Source organism: Capra hircus, chromosome 4 (genome assembly GCF_001704415.2).
Source record: "Capra hircus breed San Clemente chromosome 4, ASM170441v1, whole genome shotgun sequence".
Lineage (NCBI taxonomy): Eukaryota > Metazoa > Chordata > Mammalia > Artiodactyla > Bovidae > Capra > Capra hircus.
In genome coordinates this window covers 6,999,506-7,019,302 of record NC_030811.1, presented here as the reverse complement: position 1 = coordinate 7,019,302, position 19,797 = coordinate 6,999,506, and the positions used below count along the sequence as shown (strand labels likewise).

The 19,797-nt window shown below is 42.7% G+C and overlaps 2 protein-coding genes across 7 annotated transcripts in view; both read right to left on the bottom strand.

Annotated features, from left to right (window-relative positions):
• LOC108635823 (GTPase IMAP family member 5-like) lies at positions 2,076 to 9,282 on the bottom strand. 4 transcript variants are annotated; one of them, XM_018046754.1, is made up of 4 exons: positions 8,616 to 8,775; positions 4,086 to 4,134; positions 2,712 to 3,216; positions 2,334 to 2,575 (listed from the first exon to the last, which is right to left on the bottom strand). In XM_018046754.1, the coding sequence occupies exons 2-4, from the start codon at positions 4,126 to 4,128 to the stop codon at positions 2,569 to 2,571; spliced, it is 555 nt and encodes a 184-aa protein (XP_017902243.1). In that variant the 5' UTR covers positions 4,129 to 4,134; positions 8,616 to 8,775; the 3' UTR covers positions 2,334 to 2,568. The 4 variants fall into 4 exon arrangements, with proteins under 4 accessions (XP_017902241.1, XP_017902240.1, XP_017902242.1 ...); XM_018046752.1 differs by lacking the exon at positions 8,616 to 8,775 and adding an exon at positions 9,010 to 9,282 and having other exon boundaries at positions 2,076 to 3,216; XM_018046751.1 differs by having other exon boundaries at positions 2,076 to 3,216.
• LOC102171786 (GTPase IMAP family member 7-like) overlaps positions 14,181 to 19,797 on the bottom strand; it is an 80,567-nt gene continuing 74,950 nt past the window's right edge. For 2 of the 3 annotated variants that reach the window (XM_018046728.1, XM_018046729.1), the window contains exons 3-4: positions 18,492 to 19,139; positions 14,181 to 16,431 (exon numbers count right to left, since the gene is read on the bottom strand). In XM_018046728.1, coding sequence (XP_017902217.1) covers positions 15,520 to 16,431; positions 18,492 to 19,139 — 1,560 coding nt within the window. In that variant the 3' untranslated portion in view covers positions 14,181 to 15,519. The remainder of the gene's footprint in view (positions 16,432 to 18,491; positions 19,140 to 19,797) is intronic. The other variant, XM_018046730.1, reaches the window with a different exon arrangement.

Below are 19,797 nucleotides of genomic sequence, written 5' to 3'. Positions count from 1 at the left end.
CACCACTCAGACTTCATCCCAGTGTCTTCCTGCTTCTCTTTTCTACCACTGAAATGTGCAATGCCACCCTTCCCCCAAATTTCTACAGGTATCACACGTGATTGTGCTGACTTTGGGGTTCAAGATGTTTCACTACATCCAAGCTCAACCCATGATGGAAAACCTCCTCTAAGACGGGGTGGGCAAACGACAGCCTGCCGAGCAAATCCAGGCTGAGGCCAGTTCTGTGAACTGAGGAGCATTTTTACATTTTTGAATAATAGAAGAAGCAAGAGAATTCCAGAAAAACATCTACTTCTGCTTCATTGACTACATTAAAGCCTTTGACTGTGTGGATCACAACAAACTGTGGAACATTCTTAAACAGATGGGAATACCAGACCACCTTACCTGCCTCCTGAGAAACCTGTATGCAGGTCAAGAAGGAACATTCAGAACTGGACAGGGAACAATGGACTGGTTTCAAATTGGGAAAGGAGTACATCAAGGCTGTATATTGTTACCATGCTTATTTAATGTATATGTGGAGTGTATTATGCAAAATGCCAGGCTGGATGAAGCACAAGCTAGAATCAAGATTGCCAGGGGAAATATCAATAACCTCAGATATGCAGATGACACCACCCTTATGGCAGAAAGTGAAGAGGAACTAAAGAGCCTCCTATTGAAGATGAAAGAGGAGAGTTAAAAAACTGGCTTAAAATTCAACATTCTAAAAACAAAGATCATGGTATCTGGTCCCATCACTTCATAGCAAAAAGATGAGGAAACAATGATAACAATGACAAATTTTCTTTTCTTGGGCTCCAAAATCACTGTAGATGGTGACTAGCCATGAAATTAAAAGACACTTGCTCCTTGGAAGAAAAGTTATGACAATGCTAGACAGTGTATTAAAAAGCAGAGATATTACTTTGCTGACAAAGGTCAAAGCTATGGTTTTTCCAGTACTCATGTGTTGATGTGAGAGTTGGAGTATAAACAAGGCTGAGCACCAAAGAATTGATACTTTTGAACTGTGGTGTTGGAGAAGACTCTTGAGAATCCCTTGGATTGCAAGGAGATCAAATCAGTCAATCCTAAAGGAAAGCATGCCTGAATAGTCTTTGGAAGGACTGATGCTGAAGCTGAAACTCCAATACTTTGGCTACCTAAGAGCTGACTCATTAGAAGAGACAGAAAAAATCTTTCAAAAAAATCTTTGCTGGGAAAGATTGAAGGCAGGAGGATTCAGGGATGTCAGAGAATGAGATGGTTGGATGCCATCACCAACTCAATGGACATGAGTTTGAGCAAGCTCTTGGAGATGGTGAATGACAGGGAAATCTGGCATGCTGGAGTCCATGGGGTTGCAAATAGCCAGACAGGGCTGAGCGACTGAACAACAACAACGGGTCAAAAAATCAAGAGAAGCATAATGTTTCGTCACCACATATGAAAAGTCCATGCAATTCAAATTTCTAAACTTGTAGGGAATACAGTCTTGCAGATCACTTCCTTCTTCTCCAGGGTGGCTTTCATGCTACAAGGAGATGGCTGAGTGTTGAAGGAGACCAGATGGTCGGCTAAGCCTGAAATCCTACACTCACCATCTGGCTCTTGTCTAGCCCTGCTCTAAGGATTTCTGGTTCTTTAATTTCCCAGTGGCTGACTATGCGGAGATCTTCCTCCCCACCCTGTCTCTACGGCCTTCCTCCTTTCTCCCCCAGCCTCTTCACACCCCAGAGACATCCCAGAGCACCCTAGTCTTTCTCTCTTGTGTGGTGTCTTATTATTACTATTTTTTTTTAACCTACAAGGAAGTCAGAGTATGTTTCTGAATAAAATAAGGAATTCCAACTGTAAAAGGGAAGTCCCGTGAGACATTCACTCACACAGCATGTCAGTCCACTCACTTTCCTCTCCTCAAGCTCCCCAATATTTCTTGATGGTGTGCAGTTAGTTTATTACTTGTCTTCACCATATTTTTGAAAAGATTTTGCTCTTAAATTTATTTGTTTGCTTCAATTTTTGGCTGCACAGCATATAGGATCTTAGTTTCTCAGCCAGGGATTGAACCTGCACCCTTTGCATTGAAAGCAGTCTTAACCACTGGACTGCCAGGGAAGTTTCCACCTTCACCATTTTTAACACAACAGAAAGGGGAAATTTCTTTCCTTCTGGATTTTATTTACCTAAAAAGGAACCGAAGAAAAGGGATGGTGTGTCTGATGCAAGGAAGCAAAATTGAAAATGAAATTATGTAAAAAGCAAACAAAGTTTCTGATCAACACAGATAGGTATGCCGACTCTGAAAAGGTGGAAGCCGAGGGCAGCTGTCATCTGAAAATGCTCAACGTTGATGTGTACTATACAAGCTAATTACAATGGCAAGAAAAATCAAAAGGCATAGGACAAGAACAAATATTTTGGCATGAGAAACGATCCAGGCTTTGAGTCGGAGGAGCACCTTGAAGGCACCGTTTCTCTCACCCTCTCTCAGGTCTTGCTTTTGCTTTGCAACCTGCAGCCATACCTTTTCCAGGTAGCGCCTCAGACCTTCTCCATGGGCTCCACCCCTTATCTGTCTCAGCATCTGTGCATCAAAGAAGAGCTCGTTGGTGAGGAAGGCGCCCTGGTGCTCCCGCTCCAGCCCCTCGATCACGGTCATCAGCTGGGTCAGCTGCTCTCTCTGCTCATCCCCGGAGGCCCGGTTGTTGAAGGCACAGTACCTCCGTCCGCACTTCTGGACCAGGCTCCTCAGCCTGAGGTTGTCTGTGTTTGCCACGTACTCATCCAAGGATCCGCCCGCCAAATCCTCCTTGTGAGTGAAGAGGATGACCATGTATCTCTCGGCTCCTGCCCCAAAGACCTCCTTCACCCTGGTCGCAGCCACCGCGTCCTGCTCGGTGAAGCACCCCAGCTGGGTCACCAGCAGCAGCACGTGGGGCCCTGGCACCGACAGCAGATAACAGGCTCCGATATTCTCATAGACCTCTTGATCCTGGGCCCTGGACTCGAAGATGGGGGGCGTGTCCACCACCAGGATGCTCCTCCCATTCCACATGCCTGTTGCCCTCTGACACTTCCTGGTCACCGACTGGGCCCCCAGCTTGGACTCAAACACAGGCTGGCAGAGGATGCTGTTCCCGGTTGCACTTTTCCCGCTGCCTGTTTTGCCTACCAGGATGATCCTCAAGGAGGAGGAAGGTTCAAAGCCCTGATGTTCTATCCCGCCTGTAAAAAAAAAAAAAAAAAAAAAAGGATTTCCCCTGTTTTACTAAGTTTGTGATTCTTTTTTAAAGCTTGTATTTTTTCTTGAGGTATAGTTGGCGATGGGCTTCCCAGGTGGTGCTAGTGGGAAAGAACCCGCCTGCCAATGCAAGAGACATGGAACACAGGTTTGATCCCTGGGTTGGGAAGGCTCCCTGGAGGAGGACATGGCAAGCTGCTGCAGTGTTCTTGCCTGGAAAAGCCCATGGACAGAGGAGCTTGGTGGGCTGCTGTCCATGGGGTTGCAAAGAGTTGGACATGACATAGTGACTGAAAGACAACAAACAACAGCAAGAGTTGGCAAGGGTGATGCTGTGCCAAGAGCTAAAATTTTCAAGAGATGAAGAGTGAGAATCCACGGACTTCTGGAGTTCTTACGAGCCCACATGAATTGGGTTCATTCTAGGCCCCTAAAATCTGTTATTTTGTTCCTTTTACTGTGTCAGTTCTTCCCTTACTAAAGTATTCTGAAATTTTATTTTTCAAACAGGATTACTGAATCTCTCTGGGGAACTTTTCCTCTTTTCAAGCTGAGCACAGGCAGGGGAAGATATCATTTCCACAATTTGGTTCCAAATCCACTGACTTCTGACTTGAAGTTTTATTTCCACATTTCCCATACATCACCACAGGGGTCAGGGTGTCATGCTCAGGTGTGTAGGGTGTGATGACAGTAGGGAAGATAAAGAACGCGATAGCTGCCTTTTTCTCCTGCAGTTTAAAGTAGCTGGGTTTCTCTTCTGTCTCAGTGTTTGAGGTCAGGGAGTGGAGGAGGGAAGACAGTAACTGTCTCCAGGTGTCCAGAGCTCTTGAGAATTTGGAGGGTTTCTTACCTTCAGCCATGGTTCCATATCTGCTCCTCTGCAGCCCTTCCATTCACTTCTAGAATAAAAAGAGGAAAGGAATAAAAGCAAGTGTCCTTATAGGAGTTGATAAGACCTGAGAACCCCTCCAATTCAGACAGCCGAGAACAATTATCCTCAGATGAACCATTTGCATTGCTAATTTTCTAACATGTTTTATTTTCAAATATCCATATAGAGCTTTAAGCAAGTCAGGTGATGCTAGGTTATTAACACAGTGAACTCTTGCTTTTCTTCCTCATTCTACAGGAAAGCAAGAAATGTTTGAATACACATCAGTTGATTATCTCCCTTCAAGCTGAAAAGGCATGAAATAAAGAAAGCCTTCTTCTATGGAATAAGAAGCAAGACTTTAAAATTATTTGTTATTATTACTGGAATCAAAGCAAATTTGCTAGACTAGAGAATAAATGTTGCCTTGATGTAAATGAATAGTGGTTTGTTTGAAGTACTGGGCATTTCCAGTCCCAGAAACTCTTTGTATCAGATGGATATCCCAGTGGCAAAGGGGACTGTACAAATCACCTTCCAGTGGGAGTGTGGAATTGGGGTCCAGGGCTCCTTTGAGGATGGACATGAGAGGGAGAAGGGGAAGAGGCCCGAACATGGTCACCACCTCCTTCCCTCTGAGCAGCTGGGGGGAGAGAAACTGGTGCCCTGACTGAGGGACAGCAGCAACATTCGGGACAAATTCAGGATAAAGTCATTGCCTTCTCTGTTTTAAATCAAATGTCTTTCCTTGTGGGTCTCCCAATAACAACTTAAAAATCCCTGTAGACATAAGCAGAAATTGGCAAAACCATGGAGATAAATGTTTCATTCAGATGAAGCATACTATTGTGTCATTCTTGGTGCTAGAAAAGGTAAGCATGCATTGGAAAAGGCAATCACGAAATCTTCAATTATAAATAAGATGAACTCTGAGCCTATGGGCTTCACTCATAGTTCAGTTGGTAAAGAATGGGCTTGCAATGCAGGAGAACTGAGTTCAATTCCTGGGTTGGGAAGATCCCCTGGAGAAGGGAATGGTTACCCACTCCAGTATTCTTGCCTGGAGAATCCTATGGGCAGAGAAGCCTGGCAGGCTATATATAGTCCATGGGGTCACAAGAGTCAGACTCAACTTAGCAACTAAACCACCATCACTGAGCCTATATTTTATTTATTCAGTTTTAAAGATTATGCAGTTATAAAACAAATATTTTAAGAAGAGAAATAAATACACTGAGGAATAAAACAAATTCCACGATGTGCAATGAACAAACCTCAGAATTTGGCATTTTTATTACTGCTGTTCAGTTTGATTGAGAAAGTTAAAACTTTACACATATAGTTTCATTTATTTACTTTTTGACTCCCCCAACCCTGAGTCTCATTCTCCCTCTCCTTTTAGACGCAAACAATATTCTGAGAGGTTTATGTGTCTATCTCATTTGTGTACTTACACTTGTACATACACATCTATCTAAGTTAAGATACAGTACTTTTTGGTATTTTACTTTTTTACAGAAGTGACATTATTTATGCAACATTTTATCCAGTTCTTTCTTAACAAACATTTGGTGTTCCAAATGCATCTTTGTTACTACCAACAGTAGTGCTACTACCAACATGACAATCTCTCTAGAATGTCCAACTTCCGCCTGACTGTTGCTTCTGCTGCTGCTGCTAAGTCGCATCAGTCCTGTCCGACTCTGTGACCCCATAGACTGCAGCCCACCAGGCTTCGCTGTCCCTGGGATTCTCCAGGCAAGAACACTGGAGTGGGTTGCCATTTCCTTCTCTAATGCATGAAAGTGAAAAGTGAAAGTGAAGTCGCTCCATCTGACTAGATGTTGCCAAATCTGACTCCAGGAAACTTGTGCTGAGTCATGCTGGCAGCAGCCACGTACCAGCATCCCGCAAATCTTCGCCTACACTTGGTAATACTAGATTTTTAATTTTTTGTTCACCCTGCTGGGCATGCAGTAGGATGTCTTAATTGGTTTAAACTTGCATTTTATTGATTAACATTGAATCAAAAATTATTTTCATAGTTGATTTGCTATTCAGCAAATTTCTTATTTCTACCTTTACACATTTTTCTATTCACTCAGTCAGGATGAATAGCAATGGTCCTCATTGAGGAAACCATCCCCTGTCACACTATCAGAATATACTAAAATAAATTCTTTCCTTTCCTTTCCCTCCTGCACCCCTTTCCTTTCCTTAACCCCCGAGAAGACCATTTTCCTTACCACCTTCTCCCACTTGGTGTCCTTACCTCTAGTAAATTATACTCCAGCTTTTGCTAAAATTGTTCAAATTCTCTGACATCTTTTCTATCTCAGATGACATTTTCTATTGGAACCAGTATATTGAAGTAGTAAAGACAATGATGACAGTCATAACAATGTTGATAATGAACTTCACCATCGTTTATAATTTTCAATTTTTCTTTCATATCCATTATTTTAATTGTTTGCCCTAATTCCCTATGATGTGATTGAGATAGGTATTAAAGTTTCTATTAAAATATTAAGAAACTGAGTCTCAACTAACATGCCTGTGTTCACACAAGTCATGGAGCTAAGAACAAAAACTGGCTCATTTTGCCTGCATATATTCTCCTAGATTCATCAGGGAGGAGAAGTGAAGATAAAGCCATTGAGCCTTTTGGAACACTATATACCATGTTGCCATCCATGGTCAGGTCACAAACTGAAGCAGTTAGACTGGAAGCTTGCCCTAAAACCAACAAAGAGAACTGTATTGCAAAATCTTGTGTGCCCCCTTTTTTAAAAAAAGACTATTCAAACATAAAATCATAGGGGACAGAAGTTGCTCAGAATGGAAAGATTTCAGTTTAAACAATCTGGTGTTTTTACATGACTTGATGATCAGTGTGACCCAAATGGGGCTCTGTGGCTGCCACAAAACACCATCAAAGTCCCGAATTGGGGGGCAGAGGTGCAGCAGCGTCCCCTGAAGCATCTTCTGAGTGGGTCAGGTTGCCAAGGGGAAACACGTCTCACCGAGGAACAGATTTTTGGGGGCAGATATTTAACAAATACCAAAGTGTTCAGAGGCTAGTCAGAAAGGATATAGATGGAAATGCTGAAATGACAGGATATTAAAAGAACTGAATCAAGCCGAGGAAGACATCCGGAAGCATTGTAAACCTGAAGCAACGTGACACGTGTCAATTGCAGAACAGACAAAAGTTGGGGAATGAAGAGTGGAGGCAGATTTCTTCTCCACAAAGAAAACCCTAATCTTCCTGACATGGGATCAGGAATCAAGAGAGAGCTGTGGGAACAGAGATTATACAGATATCTGACAGGAACAGCAGGGGGATCTAGCTTAGGGAGGAGGTTGACGCAAATGAACATCATATACCTTCTGATCTTTAAATTGGATGAACCTGATGTTATCTTGATGCTATCTCATTTTATCAAACCACTAGAAAGTAGGCTCTCTCCTGCTGTTTTAGGAAAGGTAAAAATTTTTTCGTCTGCCTTATTCATGAGTCTCTCCTTCCCCATCTGCTTGAGTCCCTCTATTTCCCAGCATCACTGGTTTCACAGTTTAGCATCACGATTTCATAACACGGCTTTCACAAGGGGTTGACAGTAGACCAAGGGATGGTTCCTGTACATACACGCTGGGGTCTTTCTGCCCTAGCGTCGAATTCTACATCGTGTGGTAGGAAACGTGGCTATCTGGGGAAGAATGCGGTGGCTTTCAGAAGATCAAGGTCTTGGAACAATGTCTACTGAGAGGTTTCGTTGGGAACGTGGCTCAGTGAGGGTTCTTGTCATGTGGAGCCCTAGGAATGGATTCCTGCAGCAGGCTTCTCTGGGAGGTGGTGCTTGTCAGGGACGGGGCGGGGGTGGTATGGGTGAAGTTACGAAGGTAAAACTTAAAATGTTCGCTCTACCTAGTTAGGGCATCTTGTGAGTTTCAGTTTTCTCAATGTGTCAAATTATTGTTCAGTCGCTCAGTCCTGTCCAGTTCTTTGCGACCCCATGGGCTGCAGCACCCCAGGCTTTCCTGTCCTCCACTATCTCCCGAAGTTTGTTTAATTCATGACCAATGAGTCCGAGATGCTATCTAACCATCTCATCTCCTGCCTCCCCAATCTCCTTTTGCCTTCAATCTTTCCCAGCATCTGAGAATATTAGCGAAGCTTTATGAAACGCTGTGAAGCTTAATGAAAATCAAAAGAGCTAAGAAGTAGGCAACTAGACATAAAAGACTGCAGGGCTGTGGAAAACGATGGGCGGGAACGCGGGGTGAGCGGTTCCCAAATCCGTTTGGTTCCCACTGGGAGCCTGCTGGTGTCCCTAACGCTTTCCACCGGTTCCTGGTTTCACTGACAGGAGACCCCAGAAGCATGGAACCACTTCGAGGTCCCACCAGAAATCAGTAGCCCTGACTCAACCGCGGCCTCCAGAACCCTCCCTCTTCGCCCCGCTCCCAATCCTCCAGGACGCAGGGACCCCCGCAGGGTCCCCTTACCAGGCTCGGCTCTGCGGGCTGGGTGCCGGCGGGTCGGCGGGAGCGCGCGGCCGAAGGCTGCAGGGTACGACTGCAGGGCAAGAAGGAAAGCAGGGCAAGAAGGAAAGCAGGGCTGCCGGAGCGCGCGCGCCTCCTGTCCTCCGGGCGGCGCGAAACTACTGCCGCGGAAACCGGACAGCGGCGAGTTCGCAGCGTGTGCACCCCCAAGGGATGCTTGCCCTCTAAGACCGCGAGCGCCTCGCCCCCTCCCATTTCCTCTTTAACATGGGTGAAAAGAGACCACTCTGATCCCAGTCTCCCCTTGAAAGCACCTCCAAAGAGATCAACTTAGAAAGCTAGTTATTTTCTTTGGCGCAAGAAAGAATCACAGACTTTTCGCGGAGGACTTCTCTACCTTCGTGAAAACTGGAGCCAGGTGTGGAGCAGATTAGAGTGGAGCCGTCGTCCTCCTTTCCAGAAACTCCGCAGAGCTGGGAGCCACAGAGCCACTGTTCTTTGCCTTTTGTTTCTTGGGGTTGGGAAGTCTGTTCTTAGAAGGCGTGTATGTGTGTGATTTCTGAGGAGTGATACGCTGTTCTCTTCAGTGTATCCTTGAGCTATTTCACCAGCGCGTGGAAGAACAGATGTTAGGTGTTTTCAGACGTCGAAAGTCAAGAGATATACACGATTTGAGTCTATTTTTGAAGTAAACTTCATGCGATAAAGTGTGAAAGGAAATACAAAGTAAACAAGAATTGGACCAAGAAGGAGACTGAGTGTAAGGTATAGAAATCATTATGACCCAAAATAATAATTAAAACAAAACACTACATCATTTGGGAAGATATTTAAAAGAGGTTAAAGACAAATTTAGAAAAAAAATCTCAAAATATTTGATTGCTGGAATAAGCAAATACTTATTCACTTGTATAGAAAAGGCAACATTGTCACTATCACATTGAGGCTCCCAGAGCAAAAAAAAAAAAAATTGACCTAACGTCTTACACAAAAGTAAAATCAAAACGGACCAAAGACCTAACTGTAAGGCCCAGAAGTATAAAACCCTTAGAGGAAAACATAGACAGGACACTGTTTGACATAAATCTTAGCAAGATCTTTTTTGACACACCTCCTAGAGTAATGAAAATAAAAACAAACATAAGCAAATGGGACCTAATTAAATGCAAAAGCTTTTGCATAGCAAAGGAATCCATAAATGAAATGAAAGGGCAACCCTCAGAATGGAAGAAAACATTTGCAAATGAAGCAACTGACAAAAGAGTAAACTCCATGATATACAAACAGCTCATGCAACTTCATATCAAAAACCAAGTAACTCAATCAAAAAAATGAGCAGAAGACCTAAACAGACATTTCTGCAAAGAAGACATACAGATGGCAAGGAAACGTGTTCAGCATCACTAATTATTCAGGAAATGCAAGTCAAAACTGTAATCAGGTATCACCTCACACTGAACAGAATGGCCATCATCAAAAAAATCTACAAACAATAAGTGCTAAAGAGGGTGTGGAGAAAAGGGAATCTTCCTACACTGTTGGTGGGAATGTAAACTGGCACAGTCACTATGGAGAAGAGTATGGAGGTGCCTCACAAAACTAAAAATAGAACTATCATATGACCCAGAAATCCCACCCCTGTGCCTGATTCGGGCAAAGCTGTAATTCAAAAAGATACATACACCCCAATGTTCCTTGCCACACTGTTTACAATAAGCAGGACAGGGAAGCAATCTACATGTTCATCAGCAAAGGAATGGATAAAAAAGATGTAGTACATAGATACACTGGGATGTTACTCAGCCACAGAAAGAAATGAAACAGTGCCATTTGCAGAGACGTGGATAGACCTAGAGACTGTCACACAGAGTGAAGTAAGTCAGGAAACAAATATTGTATAATATCAATATATGGAATCTAGAAAAGTCATGCAGATGAATTTATTAGCAAAGCAGAAATAGGGACACAGATATAGTGAACAAACTTATGGATACCAAGGGGGGATGGGGGAGTAGGATGAATTGGGAAATTGGGATTGAAATATACACACTACTATGTATGAAATCTTTTTTGGGAGGGTGTTAATGCTAAAAGGTCTTGTAGGTCTTCATAGAACCGTTCAACTTCAGCTTCTTCAGCATTACTGGTTGGGGCATAGACTTGGATTGCTATGATACTGAATGGTTTGCCTTGGAGATGAACAGAGATCATTCTGTTGTTTGTTAGATTGCATCCAAGTACTGTATTTTGGACTCTTTTGTTGACCATGGCGGCTACTCCATTTCTTCTAAGGGATTCCTGCCCACAGTAGTATAAATAACGGTCATCTGAGTTAAATTTACCCATTCTAGTCCATTTTAGTTCACTGATTCCTAGAATGGCAACATTCACTCTTGCCATCTCCTCTTTGACCACTTCCAATTTGCCTTGATTCATGGACCTGACATTCCAGGTTCCTATGCAATATTGCTCTTTACAGCATCGGACCTTGCTTCTATCACCAGTCACACCCACAGCGGGGTGTTGTTTTTGCTTTGGCTCCATCCCTTCATTCTTTCCAGAGTTATTTCCCCACTAATCTCCAGTAGCATATTGGGCACCTACTGACCTGGGGAGTTCCTCTTTCAGTATCCTATCATTTTGCCTTTTCTTACTGTTCCTGTGGTTCTCAAAGCAAGAATACTGAAGTGGTTGCCATTCCCTTCTCCAGTGGATCACATTTTATCAGAACTCTCCATCATGACCCGTCCATCTTGGGTGGCCCTACACAGCATGGCTCATAGTTTCATTGAGTTAGACAAGGCTGTGGTCCATGTGATCAGTTTGATTAGTTTTCTGTGATTGTGGCTTTCATTCTGTCTTCCCTCTGAAGGATAAGGATAAGAGCTTATGGAAGCTTCCTAATGGGAGAGACTGACTTTGGGGGAAACTGGGTCTTGTTCTGATGGTCAGGGCCTTGCTCAGTAAATCTTTACTGAACAAGGGAAGTGGAGTGGGCAGAGTAAGGAAAAATAATGGGGAATTGAGAGAAAAATAGGAGTTTTTGTGAATACATGGTAACTTCCCACTTGTCCCTGTTTTGCTTCTTCAGTCACCACTTACCAAATCAAGATTATGCAGCTCAGCTTTATTCCATGTCTGTTGCTCAAGAGACTCCCCCTATATGTCACAGATCATACTTCTTGGCTGGAATTGACAGATTTATCCATTCACCTGTTGATGGACATTTAGATTCACACGATGTATTTTTTAACACTCTTGACTCCAGTTCCTTGCCTCACTACATCAGGGAGTCTGAAACCCAACCCTATGAGAATACTGTTTCCTTCAGTTCTGGTTTTGGGTCCCAACCGATTCCAGAACTGATGAGTCTGAGGGTCCCAAAGAGTCGAGCAGAGGCACTAGCTTTCAGGATAGGGCATTGCAAACTGCCTGCTATCACTCTGTGATGAGAACACCCGTATCTTGATCTGTGACCAGGAAAAGCCGTGGGTGAATTCTCTAGAATATCTGACTTATCTTCTCATCCTCATGTGTGAGACTCTATTCCCTAGGGCAAGGCCTCATCTCCCAGTCTTCACCCCTGCAAACCCAGAGCTCACAAGCTCCCTTTTGGTGTCTTGGTTCCCAAAGAGAGAGGGGGTGGAAACCATTGCTTGTGTCTTCCTGGCACACCTCAGGTAGCCCTTCTAGATGATCTGGCTCTGGAAGACCAAGGGAGCCTGGTCAGGAGATCCTGAGGCTTTGGCCAGAAAAACCTGGATACGGAGGACAAGAAGGGACCTTAATGCATCACTCAAACCTCAGCTCAAGAAGCCCTGGGGACCTGAAGCAGTGAGAGAAGAGGAGGCCCGGGGATGTCTGTCAGGGAAGGGGTCCTGGTTAGACTGTAAGGAGGGATGGGGTGTGGGTGCAGTGGGGGCAGCCCAAAGAACAGGATCCACACACAAGACGAGCATTTCACACATTTTTTTGCCCATGGCTATTCTTTGTCAGCAAGTTTATATCTCGTAAGGGACGTGGAGGGCATGGTGTCTGCACCAGAGTCCTCATGAGCAAGGGGCTCCCTGCAGGAGTTGGTGGAAAGTCCCGCCTCTGCTCATGGACTGGACAGGGTCTGTCCATCCCACCCTTCCCTCGCCTTTCCATTTTGTTCCATTTAATCACATTCCTTCACACCAGTATTCACTGCACACCTTCTATGTGGTTAGCTCTGGGCACTGGTGTTTATAAGAGGAGATCTCAGCCTAGTTGAGGGTAGAGTCTCAGCACAGGACATAGAGGGTAAAACAAAGCAGCGATTTGTGTGGGACCCAGAATGCATGAAACAGAAGTCAGGGACTAGGGGAGGAGAGAAGCAGGAAGCCAGCCTGTGTTACAGGGACTGGCCAGGTGAAAAGGCACCTGATAGTTCTTCAGGGAGTAGGGCCCTGCTGGGGGTTCTGAGAATCTCAGACTTGAATCCCACCCCACCCCTCTTTTCTGCTTCTCTGCACTTCACCCTGCCCTGGCCCTGCAGGAAAGGCTGAAGGAAGACACCCAGTTAGAACAGGTGTGAAGTTCAAGTCAGTGCCGTGTGTGGATAAACCAGGGCTCCCACCCCATTCTGTGCCTGCCCCCCTTCATCCCCTGTGTATGTCCTTAAGCAACCTTTATATCTCCTGTTCACTGATACATTCTCACTGAAATTTCAAAGATATAAGTGAAAATGGAGTAGAGGGAATTTTATATTTTATTAGAAATCAGAGCAATTTGTAATTCCCTTAATGAATGAAACTACATGGAGAACTGAATAACAACAAAATAAAACTTTTGGATTAAGCTACAGCAGTATTTAGAGGGAACTTAATAATCTTAAATATGTATACTCGAATATAAGAAGCCAATTTAAAAAAGAAGAGCTGAATAAAACCAAAGAATTCAAAAAAAATGAAATAATAAAGGAACAGAAATTAATGAACTATAAGACAACACAAAAAGCATATCAAAATTTAAAAACTAAAGCTGATTCTTTGGAATGAATCATTATGATTCAATTGAAATAAAAAGAGAGTGAATATAATGAAAATACTAAACATTATAAAAGGATTATAACTATATATTCAAAGGAGATTTAAATTTTTTAAAAGAATTTTATGAATAAATTTATGTCAATAAGAAAATACAGATAGTAGATAATAAAAAAAATAAACTATACAATTTTAGGTAACAAGGAAACCAATGGCATTATTAATCCCATAAGAAAAAATACTTTCTCACTATTTCCCAAATTTTATCCTTTAAATATCTGACCCCTTTATATTTTTCTAGAAATCTAGGCAGACCTAGACCGCTGTGTTAAGAAACATACCAGAGGTACTTTCCTGGTGGTCCAGTGGTTAGGACTTTGCCTTCTAATGCAGGGGATGTGGGTTTGCTCTCTGATTGGGGAGCTAAGGCTCCACATACCTCCTGGCCAAAAGCCAAAACGTAAAACAGAAGCAATACAGTAACAAATTTAATAAAGACTTTAAAAACTGTCCACATTAAAAAAATTATTTAAAAAAGAAACATACGAGAAACTAGGCATAAATTCTCAACAATTACTTTATTTTAACAAAGCTTTGTTTTGTATTGTCAAATTATTGCCATCACTCAAATTCACACCCCTTTGGGCTAAGTCACATATTCTAACCCTCTTTCCACATTTCACAACTCAACTGAAACCTTTCCAGAAGCATTGACTTTAGACTTAAGGATCCTAAAAGCGAATTAGTCTCTTTATTTAATGACTACTTCTTACAACTTTACCATTTACCCTAATCACCAGATTGGGCATTTTTGAAAATTAAAATTCACTCTTGGGTCAAGCTGTGATCTCTGGAAACAGTCAAAAGTTTTGTTTTGGCCACACTACAGGTATGACAGGACTCCTATACAGGTGTATTCTACTGGTCAGACCTGAGAGCCCCCAGTGCCTGTGGCTGGACCTTTGGTTGGAGGTGACAGCTGGATAGATAGGACTGGGCAGAGAGGGATCCAGGAGACAAATGTCCTCATCTAATTCTCTGGCTCCCACAGATCCTTTGTTGGCCTTCTCACTGGTAGTGTCTAAGAGAGAGTCAGAGAACATTGCACCCCAGGATGTGGTCCCTGGCAGGGCCAAAGAACCAAAAAGGGAAGACAGTGGATCTTCAGGGGGAAATGGAACATTCTGGCACAGAGCTATCTGAATTTATAGGTGGAAGAACTTTAAGCCAGCACCTAGAAAAGGAAAGCGGAGACAAATAAGACAATTGTTTTTGAAATGGCCCTTTGGAATTATTGTTTGTTGGAGAATATTACAAATTTTATTATTTGTAATAAATTTTATTATCTTTGTTCATTTGTTGAATAAACAATATGCTGAAATAGATCAAAGAGCTTATAGTAAAAAGTAAGTTTCCTTCCACCCCTGATTCCTAGAAACTGAAGTTCCCTTCCCCAGCAGCAAGTGGCCAGTATTTCAAGACATATTTTTATATATATGTATTAACATACATCTTGTACTAGTTATCTACTGCTGTGTAACAAATTACCCCAAAGTTTAGCGGCTAAAAACAACAAATATTTATCATCTCATCTCTCACGAACCAGAGAACAATGCTGCTGGGGGGACCAGAAGTTTTGCTGACAGTCACACAATGTTCACAAGGGGCCTGTGTACTGTGTTTCACAGGTAGTGGTAAGGCTCAATGCAGGATGCATTTCAGCCTTCAAATTCCTTTCATTTAAGTCTTTACCATGTGTAATGAGCTAGCACTCAAACTTGGCAATTTTGTAATTTCTTAAATTAGCTGATGTCTGTTGGTGGGGAGGCAGACGTGGAGAGGGTAGGGAGTGAGCTGGAAAGATGCTTTGCTAACCATAGTAAACTGTGAGAAAATAGTTACTTCTTAAACCAATTACTTGTTCTTGAAGGAAAATTCATATTGCCATTTTGTTTATCTCTGAAGATACTGTTTTGGGCCTCCTCCCTAGCATTTCTTAGTTTTTCTTCATATTCCATCTTTAGTAACTTAATTTTTCTCTCTTTTTCCTGCATCCTATTTTGGCATGCCTGAGCACACTCCATTTCTACTTTTTGGATATCTGTTTTTAATTGATCATGATAGATTTCCTTCAAGACTTCTTCCCGCCTCCTCAGTCTTTCCACTGTGTTCTTGTATATGGCATCAGAAAAGTAAGTCCCTTGGTTGTTCTTCACCATGTTCTCTATCAGCTCCACCAGTTCCTGCATCTGAGCTTCGTTCTCAGCCTGGTCTGTGTTTTTGCTGTTACTGATGGCACAGCAGCGCTCTCCACACTCCTTGATGAGGCTTCGTAGGTTTACATCCGCATTCTCCAAAAAGTCACTCAGGTTCTGGTCCTCCAGCTCCTCTTTGCGAGTGAATAAGATGATCATATACTTCATGGCTGCTTCCCCAAACAAAGCCTTGACCAGCTCCACGGTTTGCTGCTCTTCCTGTGTGTAGCGGCCCAGCCTCAGGACCAAGACGATGGCATGAGGCCCGGGACAGGAGGTGAGGACACATCGGCAGATTTCCCTGCAAGTCGTGTTCAGGCTATTCTTGGTGTCGAAGAGCCCTGGGGTGTCAACAACAATTAGTTCTCTCCCCTTCCATTTCCGGGATGCTTTCCGACAACGTTTAGTAACAGCTTCGGCAGCAATCTTAGACTCGAAGACCTTTTCCCCGAGGATGGTGTTTGCAGTCGCACTTTTCCCACTTCCTGTCTTCCCGACCAGCACTATCCTCAGAGTTTTATACTGGACATTAGCTGTACAGTGTGGGCAAGTCAGCTATGGTTTTCCAGGAAAAGAAAAAATATATATTTAGATAAACTTGAAACCATTCCCAACCCTTTCTTACTCTCCTGAATCTATAAATCATTCCAAGTTTTCTAAACCGGGCAAAGCTGTATTTCTTGTAGGATTCCCTCCCAAATATCTTCTACATATTATTCTAGTTCCCATTGCATCGCTTTCTTGTGTTGCTGTGATAAAAGCAGTGATTTCCATTTTAAAGTCTGTTTTTATCTTGGTTTTTTTTTTTTTTTTTTCTCACTGTCTTTATGTCTAAAATGGAGATGGAAATGGCAACCCACTCCAGTATCCTTGCCTGGAAATCCCAGGGACACAGGAGCCTGGTGGGCCGCAGTCCATGGTGTTGCAAAGAATCAGACATGACGTGGCAACTAAACAACAGCAAAATACCATACATGTTGGTCTGGAGGAAGTCTGATTTTGTTTAAGATACCAAATCTCAGGAGTCCTGGTGGAAGAAGTTAGCATCTTATCCTATGAAAGACTGTTCATTGAAAAGCTCTAACAAGCTGGACACAAATGGAAAGAAAGGGTGGATGGAAGAGAGAGCACAACAGTCCCCTATGGGGACTCCAACACAAAGGAAAAGCTTATTAATATTGACCTCATTAAAAGCATAAAATTGAAGGAAACCAGTGGTAATGGAAGAAATTATAGAGAAAGTAGTGGAAGGGCTCCCCACCAAACAGCATAAGTCCCAGACAGTTTCACAGGAGAATTCTATTAAACTCTCGGTGACCACAGAATCCCAATTTCACTTAAATTATTTCAGAATGTAAGGGAAAAAGGTAAACCTTCAAATCCTTTCTAAGAAGTAAACGTAACTGTGAGCTGCCAAACTGACAAAGATTGTACCAGAAAAGAAAACTACTTACGAATCTCATTTATGAGTACCAATGTTGTTATTATACTCAGTTGCCTAGTTGTATCTGATGATTTGCTACCTCATGGACTGTAGCCCACCAGGCACCCAGCTCATGGAATTCTCTGGACAAAAATACTGGAGCAGGTTGCTATTTCCTACTCCAAAATTCAGTTGGAGATCTTCCCGACCCAGGGACCAAAATGGAGTCTCTTGCATCTCCTGCATTGGCAGGCAGATTCTTTACCACTGTGCTACCTGGGAAGCTCTATGAATACCAACAGAAAATCCCAATAAAACATTAGCAAAAATAGAATCAGACAACATTTGAAAAAGGGTTCAATTCTGACCAAGTGGGATTTACTCTAGGAAACTAGAGTCGGGGGGAGGGTCAATGAGAGGAAAATCATTAATACAACCCATCAATAGCCATTCATTGTGAAAAAAAAAAGTTCTATAAAATATGAATTGACACATACTTTCTTATCTCTCTACTCCTCTTGAGAGGCAGAAACTTACTTAATGGGGAAATACTTTGTCTCTGAAACTAAAACCATCTCCACCTAACTTTCACATGATATTTGAGAAATCTGTCAATACAAAGAAAATATATTTGTTATAGGAATGTAATTACAGTATTGAGAATTAGAAATAGAACAAAAGAGGAGGTCAGAATATAAATAATATGGAAAACCCCTTAGAGTATTGGCACACAAACAGACAGACCAAAGGAAAACATAGAAAATCTAGACAAACACTCGTTAGTTTAGGGAAATTTAGTGTATAACAAACCCAACATTCCACACCAGTGAAGAATTGGTTTGAATATTTTAAAAAGTATAAAATTGGGTTCATTCCTCACATCAACCCGAGAAATGTACCAAATGCATCCGATTTTTGTTAAAAGATTAAACTGTATACTGCTAGAAATGAAATGTTTTTAAATGCAACTTCATAACTTCCTCAAATATATGACTGAAGACATTATTTGGACCTCCTCCCTAACATTTCTTAGTTTTTCTTCGTAGCCCATCATTAGTAATTAAATTTTTCTCACTTTAACCCACATACTCTTCTTGCATTCCTGAGCACACTCCTCTTCCACTCTTAGAATCTGTATCTCTAAGTGATCAGGGTAGATTTTCTTCAAGACTTCCTCCTTTCTCTTTCTTACCTCTGTGCCCTTGTGTGCAGGGTTGGTAAAGTAAGCTCCTTGGTTGTCCTGTACCATCTTGTCTATCAGCTCCACCAGCTCCTGCACCTGAGCCTCCTTCTCAGCCTGGTCTGTGTTTTTGCTGTTACTGATGGCACAGCAGCGCTCTCCACACTCCTTGATGAGCCTTTGTAGGTTTACATCGGCGTTCTCCAAAAAGTTGCTCAGGCTCAGGTCCTCCAGCTCCTCTTTGTGAGTGAACAAGATGATCATGTACTTCATGGCTGCTTCCCCAAACAGATTCTTGATCAATGCCACGGTTTGCTGCTCTTCCTGTGTGTAGCGGCCCAGCCTCAGGACCAAGATGATGGCATGCGGCCCGGGACAGGAGGTGAGGACACATTGGGAGATTTCCCTGCAGGTTGTGTTCAGGCTCTCCTTGGTGTTGAAGAGCCCTGGGGTGTCAACGACAAGAAGCTCTCTCCCTTTCCATGTCCGGGATGCTTTCTGACAAGTTTTGGTAACAACTTCGGCAGCAATCTTAGACTCGAAGACCTTTTCCCCGAGGATGGTGTTTGCAGTCGCACTTTTCCCACTTCTGGTCTTTCCGACCAGCACGATCCTCAGAGTTTTATACTGGACATTAGCTGTACAGTGTGGGCAAGTCAGCTATGGTTTTCCAGGAAAAGAAAAAATATATATTTAGATAAACTTGAAACCATTCCCAACCCTTTCTTACTCTCCTGAATCTATAAATCATTCCAAGTTTTCTAAACCGGGCAAAGCTGTATTTCTTGTAGGATTCCCTCCCAAATATCTTCTACATATTATTCTAGTTCCCATTGCATCGCTTTCTTGTGTTGCTGTGATAAAAGCAGTGATTTCCATTTTAAAGTCTGTTTTTATCTTGGTTTTTTTTTTTTTTTTTTCTCACTGTCTTTATGTCTAAAATGGAGATGGAAATGGCAACCCACTCCAGTATCCTTGCCTGGAAAATCCCAGGGACACAGGAGCCTGGTGGGCCGCAGTCCATGGTGTTGCAAAGAATCAGACATGACGTGGCAACTAAACAACAGCAAAATACCATACATGTTGGTCTGGAGGAAGTCTGATTTTGTTTAAGATACCAAATCTCAGGAGTCCTGGTGGAAGAAGTTAGCATCTTATCCTATGAAAGACTGTTCATTGAAAAGCTCTAACAAGCTGGACACAAATGGAAAGAAAGGGTGGATGGAAGAGAGAGCACAACAGTCCCCTATGGGGACTCCAACACAAAGGAAAAGCTTATTAATATTGACCTCATTAAAAGCATAAAATTGAAGGAAAC

Excerpts from the sequence above, each read along its gene's own strand:
- LOC108635823 (XM_018046752.1), bottom strand. The coding sequence starts at position 4,128 with ATGGAAGGGCTGCAGAGGAGCAGATATGGAACCATGGCTGAAG. Across the intron at positions 3,217-4,085 it reads ATATGGAACCATGGCTGAAG|GCGGGATAGAACATCAGGGC; the intron begins GTAAGAAACCCT and ends TTTTTTTTACAG.